This window comes from Saccoglossus kowalevskii, chromosome 1 (genome assembly GCF_978046115.1).
Source record: "Saccoglossus kowalevskii chromosome 1, keSacKowa6.1, whole genome shotgun sequence".
In the NCBI taxonomy this organism is placed as follows: domain Eukaryota; kingdom Metazoa; phylum Hemichordata; class Enteropneusta; family Harrimaniidae; genus Saccoglossus; species Saccoglossus kowalevskii.
This window is the reverse complement of record NC_140641.1, coordinates 24,069,227-24,086,292: the sequence shown is the minus strand read 5'-3', so window position 1 is coordinate 24,086,292 and position 17,066 is coordinate 24,069,227. Positions and strand designations below refer to the sequence as shown.

Genomic DNA, 17,066 nt, shown 5'->3' with positions numbered 1-17,066 from the left:
TCAGAGCAAAAAAAAAAAACTATTATTTTGCAACTTAGACACTATTTATTGTACAAATACTATATGTACAAAGTTAGCAGTTGTTAGCTATAAAAAATATCATGAATGCAACAGGGCAATTTGTGGAAGTCATTTTTTTTGTCAGTAAATATACAATGTATAGGGGAAAAAACAATTTGGTATGTTTTAGATCAGTGTTTAATTGGTGGATTCATGGAGGTATAAACAGTTTATACCTCCATGGTGGATTAAAACATCTCGTCATTGACATTGATTTCAAGTTTGAATACATATCACATCTGATTTGCAAGACATTAAACACAAAAAAGGGTCGTAAAATTTGAAAACAAAGCAGATAGTTAATATCTTAGTTGTACATTTTGAAACAATACTGGGTAAAGCCAATTTCAGTAATTTAGAATAACTGCACACCCTGGAAATCTATTTGTTTTATACAAACATACCCAATACATAACATACCCAATTGTATACATTTACAGAGAAACCTTGTGTACATTATTACTACTTGATGTAGTACATAATCATTATTCAAATCTCTTCAGTGGCATTCTTGTGTGAAGTTGAAATAATTATTTTAAATAGATGTTTGTTAAACATTAATCTGAAAGTCGGCATCACCATTGTTGTAGTCTGTGTGCAAGAACGATTGGATTCTCAAAGTGTGATTGAGGGCAGTATTGCATTCAGCATTGATAGAACTTTAATTTGCATGTATTTCGCTGGCAAAAAAAAAAGATTAAGAGGGTTCTGCTTAGTTTCAAATGTCTGGCTTGCAGTAATTCAAGACACAAGCAATCTTTGGGAATCCATGCACATTGTAACAGTATTCAAAAGCTTAGCAATGGAATTTGAACTAACAATAAACCAAGATGACCGCCAGGTGTTCAGCTGCACTGAAAAGCATTGAAATATCCACAACTACTATAATCATACCATCATATATCCAAAGACTCTTGAAAAGCACTATGAATGTTCTCGGAAGTAATTTTTTGTAGCAAAACCCTGACTTTCTTCAATTTTACCATAGAACTTAGAAAACAAGTCAATGATTTTACAAAAGAAGTTTCCAGCCAGATGCACCATGGGAGTATAATGGCAGCCACTTTGTATATATGCATGGCTTCGTTACTAAATTTGTGTTAAAGTAGGAGGGTTGCCCCCTGCGCACACGTGGGAATTGAGTCCCAAGCGACGATAACACACGCTATGGCCATCTGACGCATGCACAGGTGACGACTCCCCCGCTTTAACTCAAGAACTAAATGTAATTTTGTATTTATACTTTTAAGTAGTTTTAAGAGTCCAATCAGCAAGACATACAAACTAAAACATTTAGTGATAACTTTGCCTTTAATGACTCCTTGATATCTTATACCACGTGTTGAAATATATATTCAAAGGGCAGTGGTCGTCAACCCACGTCTACTCTGGTTTGATATGGGGTCCCATAGCAACATATACAACATGTGTGAAATGCATGTTTGTTACACAAAGTCAAAACGCGTGCATGATGACCACAACCCTTTAAAACTAAAATAAAAAAAAATTGTTGTACAATACAGCTCAACTAAATTGAAGAAAAAATTTCCTCTGTGGCTGAAATATACTCTACATAGAGTATGTGTTTATAGTTTGTAATTCATATAGATAACAACACTGTATTTAAAGCACATCAAAAAAACAAACAAAAAAAACACATAAAAGGAAACGGCTAGTCTTGAGTATGGAGCAATTATGGGAAAAAAAAAATTGAAAATATAGCACCACCTTTTAAAGTGTATTTAAAATGTTACAGTTTAATCCATATTTGAAATTTTAATTTAGTGAATAATGTTTGCATACAGAAATATCATGAAATGATACAGCAAGAAATATATAAGTATATAGAAATTGACTTCAGTGATCAACGTACCCACAACACAACATAAAATGTTATTTTTCAAAAAAATATTGTCAACATACGCTATGTCACAGGAAAATTTACATACATGTTTACGTCTATATTTGAATAAATTTTTGAATAAAAAAATGCCAAGTTTGATACATCTGAAAGGGATAAAGCTAACGTGTCCTTGCATACCAATGTATGGATCTAGGAGGAACTTTACAGGGAATGAACACAACTGCAATGCATCTTCATAGATTATTTACAAACACACACAAAATAATAACATTTACAATAAATTAAAACAAGATCCTAGGTCCGCTAGGAATGTGAAGATTGGACGGAAATCAGTATATGTGATCATGTGTTCCACCTAACATCTTTCAGGTAAGCTTTTGTCTTTCAGAAATCATGACATCCAACTGGGAGGGAACAGTGACAACTGAGATTAAATCTTACAGCATGTATGGACATAATACAAAAATACAGTAAATAGTGATTGACTGAAGAGCATTACAGTAATCATGTGTGGGTCTCACATTGTGGAAAATGTGGACTTTCATTGTACACACACACACTCAACTATGATAATGCTACAAAAATTTCCCCCCAAAAGACTTAAAATCATTGGACATATTGTACATCTGAGAATTTATCAATGTTGACGATAATACCAATATTTACATAATGCATACAAGTTAGAAAGCCAATCACATGAGCTATACAAAGTAGAAACACTAGAAGCTTGAGTCAAGAAATGCATACAATCATACATGAGCTTGCTTGACTGTATTGAGAGTGAATGGTATTGCCACTATGGAGAGTACAGCGGATATTCAATCAACGTCGTTCACGTGATATCCGAGTTAGTGCATGTTTCTGGTTATTGTTCACCTTCAAAGGCAAACAAGCATTTGATAAAGCAACATCATCATCATCATCATCATCAACATCATCATCATCATCATCATCATCATCATCAACAACATCATCATCATCATCATTTTACAGTAAAAATGCCTTGAATGTTTTATACAACCTCTGGGTTGAATTGCTTGACACAATCCCACGACTACAAAACAATGCACATCATAATATTTAGTCTTTAAACTGGTTTCATTGGTTTATTTGGTAGCCTTTGTAAAGCAGCTCTGGCTGTCGATGGTCTGGCTAGACCAGCAAATCTCTGCGCTAATGTGGGCGGTGTCAATGTAGATGCTCTGATGACAGGCTGACTCTGGTCTATTATTTTTGGTTGTGTCTTGTTAACAACTATATCTGACCTGAGGCGGATATAAAAAACATTATTACTGCATGTTTCCCGTCTTTAAATCCAGCAACACATCTGTGTTGTTGTCATATTACTAAATATGCATCCCATAATAACGAAATAATTTGTTCAAGCAAACTTTCTTAGTGACTATAAGGTAAGGAAATAATTTACAGTCTGTAACTCAAATGTAGTGTATCTTGGCATAAAGCTAAGCAGTTCAGTGCTGTTTGCACTAGTTTGAATTTCGCACACTGCTGAACTGACGTCATCACTATAGATGGTATAGTGAGGCCATGATGCACATTACTTATTATAAAGCCAGACAAAAAACAACTTATTCATCAGATTTTTTTGTCATGAAATCTTGGTGCCAAAAAGTTTAAATATTTTATACTCATCTTGGACTTCCTTTAATGTAAAATAATGTAAAACGCAAAGTCATCAAAGAAAATATTGAAACAAATGATCCTTACAATGAACAACAGCTATGAACGCAGTTTGGAAGATGTGTATACATCTCACAATTTGTGAAAATCTCGCAGTGCAGTCAACCGTTAAGCAATTTTTTGCTTCATATTCAATCTGGCTTGTCTGGCTTAAACATTGTCTACTTTGCCATGTACACTAATTTATTTTTAGTTCAGTCATAGCATAGATAGTGTTTGTTCCAATAATCCACTCACACACCTTGTGATTTACAAGACCCGATTACATTACTTCCACATGTTGCACGCATGACTAAAAATCACCTAGTAATAACAGTACTTGGAAATAACTCAACAACATGCCCAGATTCAAAACTTTGAGACCAAGTCAGTGTCAAGGCACCAACCTCAGGATTAATGTTCAAACAATGAAATTTATACCAGAGCATAAACGAACAGTGCCATTATTAATACTTACTTGAATTTTCTATTGCTTACAACTGGACCAGAATATGGCCTGTCATTCACAGAACCCAATGGCAATGCAGGATTTCCTTCAAAAGATGGTGAATTAGGACTATTGACATCTTCCTTGTCTGATAAAACAACCTCTTCATCCGTTCTCAATCTTAAGTTTTTCAGTCGTGATTCCAATGTGCCGTCTATGTCAACGGGCATGGGGACACCCGTTGATGATGACATACGATACTTCCTGAGATGAAATCCACCTATAATGCATAACATGTAAGAAAGAGTCACCATACACACAATTCATTTTAAAACCTGAGTGAGTATGACGATGCAAAACTTATATATGTGAATTTACCGATTTACCCAGTCTTACCTGCTGATTTAGGTCTGGCTGGAAGCTTAGGTGGCACATTGGAAGATGGCTGTCTTGGTGTTAAAGATGTTGGAGGTGAATAGACCCGGGTTCCAGAATCTGGTGACACAGAGTTGGGAGGTGAAGTTTCAATTCCAGTATCATTATCTTCATTACTTGAAGAGTCGCTGTCATCACTGTGTGTAATTTTTAAAACTTGTGCTTGTGATCCAGTCAACCTTTCTGCCATGTGTCTATATTGGTAAAAAATTAAATTGAAATACAGTCCAGACCATCTTACATTCTACCTCATGACATCAGAACTATCACAATGACTACCACAGAAGCTAGAATTGTTAATACTTCTTGAACCTCAGAGTCTGGGTATGTTAAATTGACACTATTATTGTTTTACATCCCTAGAATTACAGCCTATATCTGCACACAATATTTGCTCAATTAGAAGTGAATCTCTTTAATATAGAAGCACACATAACCAAAAATTGCATTTACTGCATTATTAAAATATGACATAGTTTGACCATGGACACAACTCGCTACATATATTTACATAACACAGATTGAAGTAACAAGGTTGAAAAAGAATGACATAAATAGACAAATTTTCACTATGAAATATAACGTAGAACAGAACTAACAAAAGTCATAGAAGCATCGAAACATCGCTTTGGGTTCAAAAAACACAAAATTAATAAAGTGCTATACACATTTGATGTAAATTTTGATAAGGTAAGGGTATCTCAATGCCGTATTCCCTTCTGAAAGATTGGCATTTAACATTGAACTAGAAATGAGAAATTCAAGTTTAAAATCGAATCATTTGATCAGTGCCTTTCACGCATTATGCATCGGCCCATTGCTAACTGTCTTGCATTCTGCACTACTTGCACTGACTACACTGATTGTCCACATAGTGTGGGCAGTGATGTAACAAGACAATGCCGATCAGAACATTCTTTAGGTGATCGATCAATCTTTTTTACAGTATACAGTGATAAGGTGAAATACCGGTAATAAAACTTACATTCATATTATTTTCAGGAAAGACACATTGTAAAAGCAGTGTACCAGGTAATACATAGCTATACTGTTTCAACAGAGTCCCAGTCAGGAAGTTGTTGTGTTGAGGCTATACCCATAGATGTATTCAAAAATAAATGTACTTACTTTTCATAATCTTTCTTCCATTCCCTAAGTTCATCAAAGACATCTTCCTTTGAGTCATTGTCTATTTCCTCTTCTAGATCATATGAATGCTCTGGTTTGTGATGATACTGTGAAAATAAATTAGGAGCAGGTGCATATGGAATCTCCTGAAGAAAATAAACAAAACAATTTATTATTTCCATGCAGTAGTAAAATATTTTTCAATATTAAGTGCAGATGAGTTAATAGCATGAGATGCCCAGTGACAAATTGGGCTAATTCATGTCAAAGCTATTAACTGATAGTGCAAAGCAATCACTGTGAAAGTCATTGATTGAAAAAAACGATAGTAAAAGTTGGCTTAAATCCATGAGCAGTATAAAAATATTAAAAACAAACAAATATGTGAATGTAGATTCTATCATTTTTAATTTTTTCTAGTCCAATCCATAGTTGATCAATGACATTGAAATGATCGTTTGATATTTCACTGATTTTCTTTCACCTCCATTCTTTCCACGACAAATGTGATGTCAAACACTTACCGGACTTGTGTATTTTTTTCTTTGTCTTAATGCCCTTATGGGATTGCCACATAATGGCGAACTATTACCATGCGTTAAATCACTGGAGTCGTCCTGTACCACCTGTACATCAGATCCTGAACAAGAAACACAGAAATACAACAATTCATTTCTATCATGCAGTGGCCATTGTTGACTATTTGTATTCTAGGCTTTCTTTTTGCATTAACAGAAAACAGCGGCGGCCAATCGTATCATAGCGTATCATTGCAGGGGACCCAAAGGCGAGACATGGTATGCAGCAATGGTCACGAATTAACAAACGCCTAAAAGCTCAATTTAAGTTTTAAAAATACTCACCACTAGAACTTGGTCTATCAGAAGCACCAGATCTTCTACCGGCTGCTGTTCCAAGTCTTGTAGCTGATCTACCACCTGATGTGACAGGCCTCCTACCGGTTGCTGAGGACGGCCTCCCCTTTGAGCTTCCTGGTCTTCCACTATCTGTGATTTAAAAAAAAAAAAAATTCATTGTGTATTAATATGGTAGTAAATGGGTCAAGTACATATCTCCGATCTAATCCATGTCTTAAAGAATGCTTAATTTCACCAAGAAACCTGAGCACCTGACTGAGAAAATTCCACAAAAATAATGCTTAAACACTGATCAGGTTGCATTTAAATTAGCAAATAAGGTACACCACATTAAAATCTTTGTAAGGATAATACCTGGGATTTAATATCAGGGACATACCTACAGAATCTTCCAAGCTTTCAGTAGAATCGGTATAATCTTTGATTGCATGATTGACTATCAACCAATCTGTGCTTTGATTTACATGTGCTTTTCCTAGACTTGAACTGACCACATCCAATGCCTCTTCATCTAAAATAACTATGCTGGGAAGAGCTTTTTTGATACTTGCCCTGTAATCAAACCTACCACTCTCCTGTGAGATAAAAAAACATTTGTTGAACTCAATGTTATACACACCTATAAATGTATGTTTTAAATGAAATTTCCCAAAAAGAATAGCATACAAAAATGGGCACATCAGATGCATAGATATGATGGAGTGCAAAGAATTCATTTTGAAACTGTACCACACTGTCTCCCAAAACTACAAGTGAAATTTCAAAAGGACTAATCATGTGTCAAAACTGTTAAGCACATATTTCTTTGAAATTCAGACCCTTAGATTTTTAATATAATAGACACATGACACTCCAATAAAACTGTACGACTAAATGAAGTTTAAAAAAACAAACATTTTACCTTGGGATTATAATCAGTTGTTGGTGATAAACATACAGGATTACCTTCCAGTGTTAATGTGTGTAAATTAGAGCATAATGCTAGAAACTCCACCTGTGCTATATCATCTATATTATTACTGAATAAAGAAAATAATCAGTCAGATATTTTATACAATAACTTCTATAATAAGTTTTTCATATTTGCATTGGGACCCACTGGTTTGTGCAATAATCGCTCACTCATTCATCAATTAGAGTCCCAAACAAGGCAGACAATACGCATGTTCTGCACACATGTCTAATGCTATTAGCTGTTATTGTATTTATTATTAATTTATCATTGTGCAAAGGAACAGACAACAAAATTTGAAGAACTATTTTTTTTTGTCGCTTAGGCATTGTAATAAGATTCTGCATTCATTGTGTTCATAGTGACAGCTGCTATTCAAGCCACCAAGGTGATTTGGACAACATAGCTGTCATAGGAAACTTCAGGAAGTATTATGTATTCTCTTAAGTTTACTGCTGAGGATGCAATTTGAGCTTGCGTCGAGCATTCAGACAGACGATCTTGAAGTTTTAATCCGATTCTCTATTGGGACAGAGATTAAGTTATTTTCAGCATATGTGTTGACTCCTGATCATACACACACATTTCAAATCATGCCAACCTGGTCCTGGCACTCTGCATGTTCTGAGATTTCAAACTCTACTACCTATTCACATGCGAATAACCTGTTTCGAGGTCAAAAATGAAACCTTAACAAGATATGAGGCACCACAGAAGAAGTGACTTTGTTGAAATATTATGATTACATGTTTACAAACTACATATATATATATGTATTATAGCAGTAGGCAGGAACACAGCAATATTGCCAGACGGGTTGTTTTGTTCATCACAGCAATAGAAGGTTTGCACTATCTGAATTGCAGAAGTTACCAGGAGTAATTTCAATGAATTTTTGTTGTACTAAAATGATAACAAACTTTTTACACAGTTGTTCGCAGTTTCCAATAAATACATTGTATACAACATGGTATGAAAGATAGTAATATGGAATTTCAGTTCTTTTATACCATTACCGGTATTTGAAACTTAAAATTCTGGCTGAGGCTAGTAATACAGAATTAGTTAGGAGTCTATAAAAGTGATTATTTGACCACCTAGTTATTCCATAGACATTATAAAATCAAAAAAAGATGAAAAAAAAACAAAAAACATTTTTTACCTCAATTTAGAAAAGATACTGCGAGTAACTTACCCTTCTACGTCCAGAAGTTGTAAATTATCTAACATACTGCAAGGGCTGACATCGGTCAATTCATTGTAGGCAAGGTAAAGTTCCTACAATGAAAGGTAACACAGTAAACAAGCTTATTTCCCAGTATCTTTGATTCAGAGAAAACACATGGTAGGTAGAATTAAAGGTCATTCAAATTTGGAAAATATCATCAACATAACTCATGGTGATTTACCTGTAAATTGGACATAGAGCTGATTCCATCTAGGTCTGTCAAGCCACATCTTCCCATCCACAAAACTGTTAAATTACGTAATGATGTGCCTAGGTCTCGGACGGATGCGATTATACTGTCATTTAATTTCAATTGCTTTAAATTTGGTAACATGGAACCTGTCATCAAAGAATAGCAAGTCAGAAACGAGTGTACTGAATTGAGATGTACTGCAATGAACTATTACTCTTCATGAAATAATGCTTTAATTATATAATGATCTATACAATTCAAACTCAAGTGTAGAAAACACACATCTATGCATTAAATATAACATAAGAGTATGCACGATACACAAGAAATGACTCACCAAAATTGCCTAAGCTTGTTTCTGTGGTATCAACTCTCATTTCTAGAAACTTTACATCGTCTAAGTCATCAACGCCTGTTAAGTTTTTCTGAAAAGAAAATACCACCACCTCAGTATACACATGATTATCAGTGATAACAAAAGATACAGAAGCTCAACTTCATATAATTTCCATTCTCGAACAAGTAATTATTTCAGAATGATAACTATGTTGTGCTACATTGTACTGAAACAATTACATAGACTGTATTTTTTTCATGTTACTTTGAATTGTAGCATAAACAGGGATCACCGACAACATTCTGCATACCGGAGCACAGGGAATGACTATAATTACCAATTTTAACGGTGATAGGTACTCTTCTAACAATATATCAGTTTCTTCAAGGACAATTGGTTCTGGGTTAACTCGGAAATCTTGATATTCCGTTATATGTACAGCATGGCGCTGATACGAGGTACCGGGTCTGCTATCAATATTAATTACTTGTAAACTTAAATAAAATGTAAAAAAAACAGGATTTAATGCTATTGAGCACTGCTGGTCCATCAGAATAATATTTACATGATACATTTTGTAATCAGATAATATGCAAAAAAAATCTATAACACAAAGACCCTACCCTCCCAACAGATACACTGACCCTGACCAATAATTTGTCGAAAAACCAGTAGATCACTGGAACTCAAATGGCAGACAACAACATTCAACATTTCTGACAATGTTGCAGATTGTGTTAATGCTTTGAGGACAGAAACAATTTTGGAACAATTCGAAGCAAAAACGAGCATGAACAATGAGGTCATCGAAATTATATAATAAATTGTTCCTAACCACAAGATTAAGTGAAATTTCACCAATATACATAGAACACAACAAAATCAACTTGATCGAAATTCCAAACTGCTTCATAAAATATACAATTTTGAAATAGATTGAATAAAAACTTTTTGAGTTATTGTAAACCCCCCCCCCCCAAAAAAAAAAACAATTTTTTTAAACAGAGCCAACAACAAGACAGACCTGCCATCAAGCAAAGGTATAATACAAAAACATTTTCCAAACATTTCACAAGTGAGAAATACACGACAACAGATGATCAAAATCAATATCACAGTGGTGACAGAGCGATGACACAGTAGTGAGTGAGTAACTTCAATGTCAATGTAACCTGTGGGGTACATGTTGTAGACATTTTATTGGGACTAATTCATTTTAAAATGAAACTACTCTAATCTAGAAAGACTTGAATACTTACTCAGGTGATTCCATAACTCTAGATGTGATTATTGCTGTCATTTGTATATATACACGAAACACTTAAATGTACATCGATGAAAGACAGGATAGTTAGCTTGATGATTCCACCCTAAGAATTGCCAGCACTATTGTGTGTTTTTAGAATCCAAGATAGTTTATACCTGCATATAAAAGAACATGTAATGAATTGCAAAGATGATGAATTGTGGATGAGAAACATTAAAAAAGGGCACAGCCTTCAGATGTTGTCAAACATGTTTAAATGTATAAGAATGGTAAAAATAAATGATCGGGACAAGTAACGGACATTACTACATGTATGCCAGGAAATACAAGTGAAGCGATACATATAGATGTTATGATATAGAAGGCTTAATTGTCATATTGATCACTCAGCAAAGTTACCTCTACGAGTTTTACTGACTAACTTTATTGATTGATAGGTATTTGTATTCAACAGAAGAGTGTAGTTTAACCATGTGTTACCATTTTGAATACCTCACTAGTCAATAAACTTTTACAATGTTTCAAACCCTGAATGTTGCAGATACCAAAGTCTTAATGCTAAAACAAATTTCGGTATAAACCTAAAACCTAACGTGGAGATATTGCATGTACTATGCACACCCATATTCAGGTTTCTTGTACATTGTCATGAAAAAGCTGCTCACAAAATCATGAAAAAAACACACAAAAAAAACATCCATCAATTTGTGAATTTACGTCTAATGCATGAACTAGTGAGCATCTATCTAGCTGAGGAGTGTGTTTGCCATGTCAATCATGAATAATTGCATGAAGTTGACTGGAAAATATACAAAGTTACATTATTTAGTATTTTAGTGATTTTGTATTATTTAGTAATTTAGTGATTGTATTTTGTTATCAAGCATACTGTGAAATATTTTATTTTAGCTGGCGTTTTATTTTATTTTCACTGATTTTTGATGAGTTAAATGTGAAATATAGGAAAAAAAGAATATTCGCTTGATTTTTTTTTTCACTGAATCATTCCTTCAGCGAAAATTAATTCCAAGTGAAAATAAAGTATTTTACAGTATTGTTTTTTTCTTGTACCTTGTGACCATTTCCATTCTCTCTATGGATTGTGTAAGAGTCAATAAGTAAATAATTTCCCATTTACATCTCAACGTTATTTTTACTAATTCATGAGATTTTTAGTAAATTTCTACTACATTATAACATATGCAACATGAAGATTCCCTTTCCTCTTATAAATATAAATATATAGTCACTGGTGCAGATTTCGATCCAACTCGCACCAAAACCAACTCGCACCATACCAACTCGCACCATACCAACTCGCACCAATGTTAACTCGCACCAATGTCAACTCGCACCAAACCAACTCGCTACACGATCATATTTCTAAGCATTTGTGTGGTTCGCTTTGTCCCTTTGTTGCTAGGGACGTTTCTTGGATAATAAAAAAATACCTTAAGTAGGGTCTGCTTAGTTAATCAGCGGCAACCGGTACAACCGCCTATGAATGTGAGGCGAACGTACCGGCGACTGACTAACTATGCCGACCCTACTGTAGGTCATTTTTAAACTCAAAGAAAACGGACTGCAGGCGATTTCTGGTAAAGAGCTGCATTTATATCGAATTAATCACGATCAAATGTGAAACTGACTGAAACCCGACAAGAAGTCCGCCATCGGGGCGCTGATGGAGTGCGTGGTGGCGGGGGTCGACGACAGACAATGGAAGACTACTGTAGTACATTCAAAAACTAGTATCATGTTTATTCAATGTATGTGTCTTAACGGGCGAAATAATATACGATAGAAATTACATAACATCGGAGTTCTTGAAATTATTAACGGCGAAATAATATGATAGAAATTACACTACATCGGAATTCTTGAAATTATTAACGGCGAAATAATATACGATAGAAATTACACTACATCGGAGTTCTTGAAATTATTAACGGCGAAATAATATACGATAGAAATTACACTACATCGGAGTTCTTGAAATTATTAACGGCGAAATAATATACCATAGAAATTACATAACATCGGAGTTCTTGAAAATTATTAGCGGCAAAATAATATAAACTTCAATCGATGTTTTGGTGCCGAGTCGGCACGTGCCGGAAAAAAAATCGATCTCGGTCCCGATGGATGCGTTGGACCGTAACTTACTAGTATTACATGCCAAGATTTGCTGCCTGAACGCTTCGCACAGCCGAAATCAACCTCTCGGTGGTAAATATAAGAGAACATATACTGATTCATACTGGTGTGACAAGACGATGGAGGGAAGTTCAGCCATATATGGTCGGTTGTTGTAGTAGAATGTTATCGGCGTGATTGACGTGAACAAATACTAGTAATTGTTTTTAATCTTCTCCACCGTTTATGTGCACGATGCCCAACATTGAATACTATAACAACAAATGAACATAATTTCACTATAGCAATTAGTATTATAATCATATGCGTATCGTTTTCCTTGTTTGGGCCAAATAACATATCGACGAATGAAGGCGGGATTTCGGCACGAGCCGATTCGGTCCTAAGCGGATCCCCAAAAACGTGAACGTAACTGCTATAATCCCTCTACAAACACGAAGAATTAAAAATGTCGGCACGTTCCGAGATCCCGTAACGTGAACGTACCAAGTGAGATTTATACACAGGAAATGATACGGACAATAGTTGTACAAATATAGATTTGGGGGGAGAATCCATTCTTGGAGAACATGTTGACATATATACTTACTGATGGATTGAACTGCTGTTGTTCAAATGTCTGTTAAATAATTTTTGTTCAGTCTGTACTTAATATTTATTAAAAATCACGTGTACGTGTGCATTTTTTTGTACGTTGTGAACGGAGGATTAACATTATCCCAAGGCCGTCGCCTTTAAAAAACAGATCCATTTCATTAAATAAGCTTGGCCCCAAACTCATGATCTTTTGTGATATCTGTAAATAGAATATGACAAATGCTTATCATAAGTAAATGTGACACCACTAGCGGTAACTGACGAAGGAAGACCGGTTGCTGACGCCACACACCCTTACCAGTATAAACATGCTAGTGTGGTGCTTTGTCGCAGGGAACAATGAAAGTCTTATAATGCGTCACTCTCCTGACAAACGAAGTACTAGTAATGGAAAGATCACACGTAGAACAATGACTAACACTGCGTTTAGTTATGAATAGAACAGATTATCACACCAGCAAGTACAAATATTTACACATAGAACAATGACTTACGTTGTATATAGTTCTGAACGCATCTCATTATCACGGCAGCAAGAGCAATTACTCACAGGTTGCACGGTAGTTTACTCTGCTGATTTCCTACTCTGCTTGTAGTATACGAGTGTATGAAAACGGAGTAAATTCTCTGATACAACATTCATGATTACTAGACAGTTTCATATCGTGGATAAGCTGTTCAAAGCTTCACGTTCGTCCACCCAATCGGCCTCATGCCGATCATGAAAAATACGAAATAAGCTTAGTCTATGCAACGCTGTAAAATAATTGCGTATTCCTATTGGGATTTTGACTAAAATGCAATACAGATGTGGATAAAAACAAACAAATAAAATGAGAATAAAAATACACACAGTCAAACAAGCAAATAAAAGTAAAATAAAAAATGAATGGTAAAGTAATTTAGAATCTTTTCCATATTTGTGTTGGTGAATGTTTGGATTACTAATGCATGTACATGACCTTATCTTGAGTTTGCTGACTATATTGTTTTCAGTTTTACCTCTCTTGTTTTGAAACAGTTTTCTTTGTATTTTGCTATTTCTATTATTGTTTTTGCATCTTTATTATTTAACAAATATATGTGTGTATTGAACATTGAAGTCTATTCCCTACTTGAATTCGGATTGGTCACAAGAGATCCTGGCACCACAATACTTACGAGAGAACCCGGCACCAAACGTGGTGTGGATTCACTATTGTTCAAGGTGTCAGCGTTTGAACCTGCCGACTTGGTAATGTGTGACTTGCGCAAGTATTGCGCTATTTTACCATTGTAGGAGGCGTCAGTATTTGAACCTGCCGGTTCGGTAATGTGTAGCATTCATAACTGGCGTAGATCGTCTCAGGCGTCGGTATTTGAAACTGCAATTTTGGTAATGCGCGACTTACACAAGGATTACGTAGTTTTAGCATATATATAGCGATAGCCCCGAGTACAGTTCTGTAGGTTGGCCTCCTTCCGCTGTTCATTCGGTTCCCACAGTCCTGAAAAGTCGCATAGACCGAGGATTCGATACCCGCCTACAAATTTATGGTGTTCTGCAGTTTTCATAATTTTAACCAGCTAAAACATCTATCTAGCGACCACAAATACCTTTTTTTGGCCGAAAAATGAATCTACAGTACTGGAACTAGTTTTACGCCAAGAACAAGATGGCGGAGTATGTTTTCGGTTGACATTGGAAATTGTCGATTTTATGGACCCTGGTAATATATTTTTTGATGGAAAGCTTAATGCCTCTTAAATCGCCCAATTCATTAGTGGTGGTGCGAGTTGGTTTGGTGCGAGTTGGCATTGGTGCGAGTTAGCATTGGTGCGAGTTGGTCTGGTGCGAGTTGGTTTTGGTGCGAGTTGACCTGTGTCCACTGGTTCCAACTGTGTATAGTCAAATTTGTGTCGAGAATATTCACTATCACTGGGTGTAATGTTTTGACATAAATAATGTGAAAAAAGAGGTGCCATAAACATTGTAAAACTAACTTAACTAACTCACCTGGGTGTTGGCTAGTTGTTTGGAATAAAAAAACTTCTCCGGGCAGGAACACCAACATAAATCCAAGAAAAACCTGTCGTTACGTCAGAATGTTTTTCAACACAAACAGGCATCGAGGTACATAACTTGAGAATAAACTTGCTGGGTGATTCTGTTTCGTAGATATCTATACATTGGCAGTCCTTGAGTTCATATCGTATTCCAGTAGCAACAAAACAATTCCTTGTATTGGCAGGAGTCATCAATATTTAAAATGTTGTATTTTGAAGAAATATATAGGATCACTAATAAATGTTCGGCTCAGCTCTCGAAATCTCGAGCAGACCGACGACGAGTGTTCACTAAAACATGTCTTTTTGAAAACCTAAATTTTAAAAAAGCAACAATTTGACCAACACAGATACTTCTTAGTTTGTTCATTTACGTCAACTTACTCAGAATATGGTAAATATCAGTGCCAATTAGCGATGTTTCGGCTGAGTTGTGTGTGCAATTTTCTGTTGGCAACGATCAACAACTCATAGACGCCATTTTGGTCTCCCGTCGGAATGTATGATTGTTTGTGTCTCAGTTCTCCAGTTGTCACCGTCTACTAACGAGCGCCACCATTTGCAACTTTAATAAATGCTTTTGTTTCACTTTTCTGTGGGTCCATTGCTCTTTTTTTGTCGGTCTTTGTGAGGGTATTGTTAGTCATATCTGATACATTTGATTTCATTAAATTTGCTATTTTCCGATATTAGGATTTTTATCGAGTATGTTATGTTATGTTATCGATTACGGTTATGTCACGCAAAAGCTGGCGGGTATAACTTTTAACTTCATGCCAGAGACGAAAATTATCATACTTATTTTCACTGTTTTGTGCTGGCAAGTTTGCGTCGGCTTTTTACACCGTTTCCAATACACTCAAAATCACTTTGCCGTTTTTTTGTAAGATCGCAGTATCCGGACCGTGATCTACACACACCTAAAAAACATATCAAATAAATGATAAATATGATAACCATAATCTTTATCAGTGATCGTGATTTTCGCGTATGATGACTTGTTTAAAGTTCACTCGCTATTGGTTTATTCTTATTTTGCGAGAATAATTCTTTCTTAATTCTGGAGTGGACGGTCTAGGAAAAAAGGGCTCGACTTATGGGAAGCCTAATTCTGGTCAGTTGAAGTCCTCCCAATATTTCAGTAAAGGCAGAAGAATTAATAACGTGCAAATGCTAACACTAATTTGATGTAATTTGTTTACTTATTTGTATACATATCAGTGGCAGATCCAGAGGGGGGGGCATGCCCCCCCCAAACGCATGACGATTCATATCATCTGGATTACGCGTAGCTTGTCTGCGATTTACACTCCGTATATCTTAAGCGAAGCTTGGGAACCCCCCCCCCCCCCAATACATTTTGCTGGATCCGCCACTGATACATATCACGATAACCAACTTCTTTTTTTGAAAAAAGGGATTCTAATAAATAATAAAAAACAAACAAAAAACATGATTCAAAAAGTATGATTTAACAGTAAATAAAGCATTAATTTGGCAACAAACAGCAGTATTCGCTAAAAGAATTAATAAAAACACTAGAGTGTCTCGAATTGCCTGTAAAATCCACGACGTACGCTATTCAAGTTGTAATATATAATTTTATGTCGGATCATGATCGTGGCATGTGATGCCTCGGCGAAGGAACTCAGCTCCATATCGTGGTAGAACGTCATGATGAGTCCCTCAAAGTCTCTAAAACTTTATATAATTATATATAAATATAATTATAAATATAAACAGATATATATATCTGTTTAATTTATTTAAAAGATTCCTCTCATTAGTAAATAGCG

At 35.3% G+C, this 17,066-nt stretch overlaps 1 protein-coding gene across 2 annotated transcripts; it reads right to left on the bottom strand.

The window, feature by feature from the left end:
* Positions 1 to 22: 22 nt before the first annotated feature.
* Positions 23 to 15,693, bottom strand: LOC100378322 (leucine-rich repeat-containing protein 56-like). Of its 2 annotated transcripts, none has more exons than XM_006818229.3 (14): positions 15,221 to 15,693; positions 10,463 to 10,625; positions 9,541 to 9,697; positions 9,204 to 9,291; positions 8,855 to 9,012; positions 8,641 to 8,723; positions 7,395 to 7,512; positions 6,873 to 7,068; positions 6,479 to 6,622; positions 6,140 to 6,255; positions 5,616 to 5,761; positions 4,449 to 4,681; positions 4,083 to 4,332; positions 23 to 3,189 (listed from the first exon to the last, which is right to left on the bottom strand). In XM_006818229.3, the coding sequence occupies exons 2-14, from the start codon at positions 10,501 to 10,503 to the stop codon at positions 3,012 to 3,014; spliced, it is 1,908 nt and encodes a 635-aa protein (XP_006818292.2). In that variant the 5' UTR covers positions 10,504 to 10,625; positions 15,221 to 15,693; the 3' UTR covers positions 23 to 3,011. The 2 variants fall into 2 exon arrangements, with proteins under 2 accessions (XP_006818292.2, XP_085355975.1); XM_085499849.1 differs by lacking the exon at positions 15,221 to 15,693 and adding an exon at positions 13,217 to 13,401.
* Positions 15,694 to 17,066: the final 1,373 nt, after the last annotated feature.

Excerpts from the sequence above, each read along its gene's own strand:
- LOC100378322 (XM_006818229.3), bottom strand. The coding sequence starts at position 10,503 with ATGACAGCAATAATCACATCTAGAGTTATGGAATCACCTGA. Across the intron at positions 4,682-5,615 it reads TGGAAGAAAGATTATGAAAA|ACACATGGCAGAAAGGTTGA; the intron begins GTAAGTACATTT and ends TTACCAATATAG. Across the intron at positions 3,190-4,082 it reads GTAAGCAATAGAAAATTCAA|GTCAGATATAGTTGTTAACA; the intron begins GTAAGTATTAAT and ends TATCCGCCTCAG.